General features: G+C 37.7%; 1 protein-coding gene across 2 annotated transcripts in view; it reads left to right on the top strand.

Annotated features, from left to right (window-relative positions):
• Positions 1-1561: 1561 nt before the first annotated feature.
• Positions 1562-5000, top strand: part of LOC147469075 (transmembrane protein 120 homolog) — a 31510-nt gene continuing 28071 nt past the window's right edge. For both annotated transcript variants that reach the window (XM_086550790.1, XM_086550791.1), the window contains exon 1: positions 1562-1780. In XM_086550790.1, coding sequence (XP_086406916.1) covers positions 1577-1780 — 204 coding nt within the window. In that variant the 5' untranslated portion in view covers positions 1562-1576. The remainder of the gene's footprint in view (positions 1781-5000) is intronic.

Raw genomic sequence — 5000 nt, 5'->3', positions numbered from 1 at the left:
TCAAGCTTGGAGCGTAACGCGTTCTTCATCTGTGATGAAAGGGAACAGATTGACTAAATCCAAGGCAAGTACGCCACTCAAACCATTGCGAGGTTCGCAGGTCACAAAGAAACAGGTTTTGCATACTTCAGACACAATTTTGCTTTATCTGCCCAAGGTTCAGTTTAAATTACTGTACACACAGCTCTGATTAGGGAGTCCAAGAAATATCTGGCAAAAACACTGCTTTAAGCAGTGTCTTTGTCATTGTATATTTCTCTCATTAGTTCAGTGCGATAATACAATGATAACCTTACTTATAAAACCGAAAATTCCCAGAGATACCGGTACTCATACAGGATTACACTCTGTCTCTTTATAAACCCAACTTTTTCAGTATTTCTTTTACTTTTCTTTCCCTAAGGTCTGATAATCATAAGATACCAAGAAACATTTTACAGTAATCCTTATTTACACAATTCCCTGAGTGGTGTCGGGCTACAACCCAGTCTCCAAGTCACGCCCTACACTATGCTCAGCTGCAAATTCACCTTTGGTGTTCTCAAATAACAAACAAGCTTGTGTTCACCCAGCTATGATATCTGGGGAGCTGAGAAAAGAGAGTACAGAATGGGTTAAAGGCCATTTTAGCATTACGGAAATATAGGCAAGGTCGTACCGATGGAAATGTTGGTGGGTGGGGGGAGCGTACATATTCCCACCACCAAAATGTTCTGTAGGTGGATAAATTATATAGTCTTGCTCATTCAAAGAAAGGTTTATACATGGAACAACCCCACCCCAATGCAATAAAGAAAATAGAGGCCTGCACTTTGATGACTTCTCTGTCTCCAAACTCTCGTTATTTCGGCAAAGAAAGGAAGAAATTTGCCCACACATTATTGGCCAAAAAGTGGCTTGTAGCCCCCCCCCCCCTTAAATCATTAGGTACGCAATTTGTTATGACTTCTTCATTCGAGAGATATGAATGCACTGCATTTAGTTTGTTAATGGCAAGATTGTAAGCTATGTAGTCGTAAATGAATAGATGATTAAGTGAGCGCGAGAGGCTAATGGACCAGCCACCAGCAGACGGCTACATAACAAGATGAAAAGGCGTGGCATTGATTCAGTGAAGTAATTTTGTGGTTCATTTGGAGAATTCCAAGGGGATGATCTCTTAAAGATTGACAAGATATTTAGAGTTTGAAGAAAAATGCCTAGCAGATCTATTCGGTAAATTAGATTGTAGAATATTGACTTAAATAAAGTTAGTGAATGTGGTAATTAAGAACAATTCAAATCGAAGAACAATATTTATAATTAGTGGAACCAAATGCTAACAGTAATTTTCAGTAAGTTGATTCATATCACCTACAATTTGCCTAAAGCACGAAAATACAAAAAGTATTGCGTATACGCATTTTTAAAACTGGATCGCAACAAAGAAATTTTCCAGCTACGTATATAGGTGTTGTTTTTACTTAAATGTTTGTCAAGTTGGTTGCTGTGAAATGTTAAGAAAAATAAACCTAAACTGTGATGTTCATAAAAAAAAACTTTTATAAAGAACCGGGATGCTTTTGGACCTATTGAAATGGAGAAGTCGTTCTACCTCTGGCAGGCGACTCGCACCTCATTGCACTCCAGTGTTTATCATGGCTCAGCTGATCGTGTCAAAGTCCAAACTCTGAGCTTATCCGGCCATTCCCTCTCTCATGTCGCGACAATGGAGCACAATAATATAGACGCATGTATAGAAGAATGGGAAACACTTAGTGAAGAATACAAAGCGCTAGAGGTAAGGTTATTTATCATTTTTATATAGATATATGCAGCGACTTGTTGCCATGATGCTGCACTCTTTTTAGTTCATGCTTCATATTCAGCTGTGATTTCGAATTCACAGCTACACGATAGACTTTTGATGTCTGGTTGTTTATTGATAATCGAATGCCTTTAAACTGGATTTCATTTTGTATTGGGCTAATCATTGTTTTAATGAGTGTTCATTTCACAAGTTGAACGACAATGTGCTTCATGATGGTGATGAACTAAGATCAAGTACAAGAGATGTATGATAGTCATAACATGGTATTCCCACTCAATCTGCCGTTGTGGGCTGAAGGAAGTGATTATTTTTAAAAAATGAGAAAATGTCAGGGTGAAGGTTATCTCTTGTTGAACAATTTATTAGACAGGAAAAGGTCCAAGTTATATCCCATTATAGGACCAGAACGTAATTTTTGAACCAAGGACCCCACCCTTCTTCATCCAGCCAATGCAGGGAGCACTCATGGGAATCAGAGGTTTCTGTGTGGAGAAATTTTGAATGAAATCCCTTATAACAGCTAATTAAAGTGAAAAGTTTATTCTAGCATACAGAGATATAAAGAAAGATAACCATATTTTAGATTACCAACAAATCAGAAAAAATAGAAACCCAAGCAAAGATTTAGATTTACCAAATCTGCATTCACATGCCTTTTGGAACCTGCTTCAGATTCAGAAAGAACTAAAATCCTAATATTGGCATCAACCCAATGTGGACTATGTGCAGAACAACCTAAGTGGCAGTCAGGACGGGGAAATTCTAACGCAACCTGCACTGGCTAAAAATTAGAGGGACAGGAAAAATATTTTCTCCGTCTTCCAAGCAGTACAGACTAGCCTAACAAATATTTTCCCTTAACCTGTTAATGCTGGGTGACAAGATATCACGTCGAATGGTGGCAGGATCAGCCACCAGGGACAAGATATTTTGTCATTGTTATCCTCCTGGCTGGCACGCCAGGTGATCGGGCGCATAGGTGAAGAGCCCAAGGCGCTAGGCTTACAGGCTTACACGTTTGAAATATCCTGGCATGTTGCCCATTTTGAGCCAAAACAGCCCTGTTGGCAATGGGTTAAATCCATCACATATAAAGGTTTAGGCCAGGTGTGGGCAAACCATGGCCACCAGGCCAAATGCGACCTGCCAAAGGAATTCACGCAGCCCATCAAATGTTAGTAAATTTGAACGAGAAAGTTCCCAATTAATTTGGAGAACATTAAATCTTTATCAGCAAATGGCTAATCTGGCAACTTTGTTACCATGTCAATGATTTTATTGCTTTTCATTTGAATCATTCAGTGTCCTGGCAGATGCCAAAGAGATGAGACGTGGGACATTTTATTTCAGCCTCGCTTTTATTATCTTACAAACTATGTTATTAAAACACAAAAAGATACAGGAGAAGACACAAAACACTCGAAATACAGAAAGACTCCACGAGAGTTACTTTCTTTCAAGTACTTTAAAATATTAAATAATAAAAATTGATTGCATTTTTTTTTCTTTAAAAGTCTATTATGTTTTCTTATATAAATATTAATTATTTTGGTTAATATACTATTCAGTTCTATAAAATTACATATTTTTGAATTTGGCCCTTGCACTGAAAAGTTTGCCCACTCCAGTTTAGGCTGACGTTGGAAAGCTGGAGCTCTGAAACTAGCACCATTACAGTCATGATACTTCATGACTGTGTGCTTGCTTCAACTATGAGCAGTTCCTGATGCCATGTCGTGCACATCACGCCCGTCTTTAAGGCCTAATCGGAGCTATTATGTATGTCATGACAGCTGTCCGATATGAGTTAACCTAGCCCAAAATTAAACCAACCATGTAAATAATTCCTTAACCCAGGCTAATATCTCCTGTTCCTCCCTATATTTTATAAGATACATTTTCTTCACAAAAAAAAGTATATTTTCCGAATAGTACCACATTACTAGATACCACGAATGTGGTATCGATAGATTCCTATCACTCTTTACTTTCATATTTAGTGGATATAATCTGGGACCACTCCCGACACCCAACATAGGAGGGCATGGAGTAGATCAGGGAAATTGTGGGGTAATATATGATTAAATTGAATTGATATATAACACAGCTGTATCTTAGTCTCATCATATATCTGTCTGTAATATAAAGATATAAAAAAAAAAAAAATTCAGTTTTCCTTTACAATGGCTTACCACGTGCACAGCAATTGCGAATGCTATGCCTAACCTTATCTAGTACTGAAGTTCACCCTAGCCAAGGAACATGAAAGTGTTATGATTGGCTAGTCAATCTAGGGATAGCTCTAATTTGTTGTCCTCTATAGTTATCCTGAAATCATGTTTCTGATAGATGGCTCCTTTTCAGATAAGATATTCGTCAATGAAACAGATCTACTTTATGCCATCCCCTACTATTTAAGCCCAGATTGTGGGTGCAGGGGCATAATTACAATTAATGTCACTTCTGTAGGGGGAGTAGAGGGTCATTATCATTTTGTAAGTGAATTAAACATTAGGAATTGTTTTTTCCAGAAAGATATCTCTTTTACAGACAAGCTTACCTCAGATAATACGAAAATGCATTATTCAATTGTTTATCAGTACTGGATGTAGAGTGAAGGAGCTGCTGCTAATTTATATTCTTTGATATTGGAAATGTGTCTTAGGTTTTGTCAATTTATTAATACCAGATCTACATATTCCTGAGACACAGTTCCTATTAATCTAATCAACAAGCTTAGGAGCATTCTTAGCATTCTGGGGTTTCTGAGTGGTATTGGTAGTTAAGGACAAAAAGAACTCACGCAGGTAGTAAAAAAATTAAAAAGCAGAAAAATATTAGCTTCAGGTAAAACTTGCGACTGGGCAATTATATGCCCAATACTGCTCCCGCTGTGAAGATAACAAGCACACATGTGATAGCTCTCTCAGCACAGTGCTGCACTGCACATGTTAGAGCACTTTTACCATGGCTGATTTTATAGGATAGGTGTTTTTTGTATTTTTTTAACATTTTTGACAACTCAAGAACAAATGTGTCTATGCAAACGCAACATAAATCCACATGCATCTCCAGCGGCTTTGTCTTAAACGCTGTCACAAACGAACACAAAACTTAACCTTCCAAGATGAAGATAACATGAAGAGGTAGGGAAGATGAAGGAAACTTGTGCTTTTGACAGTGACTGTCA

The sequence above is a fragment of the Penaeus japonicus genome, unplaced genomic scaffold (genome assembly GCF_977035675.1).
Source record: "Penaeus japonicus unplaced genomic scaffold, GWHDUDI00000001_assembly GWHDUDI00000024, whole genome shotgun sequence".
NCBI classification, from domain to species: domain Eukaryota; kingdom Metazoa; phylum Arthropoda; class Malacostraca; order Decapoda; family Penaeidae; genus Penaeus; species Penaeus japonicus.
The sequence above is the reverse complement of the archived record's forward strand: the minus strand, read 5'-3'. Positions and strand labels throughout refer to the sequence as shown.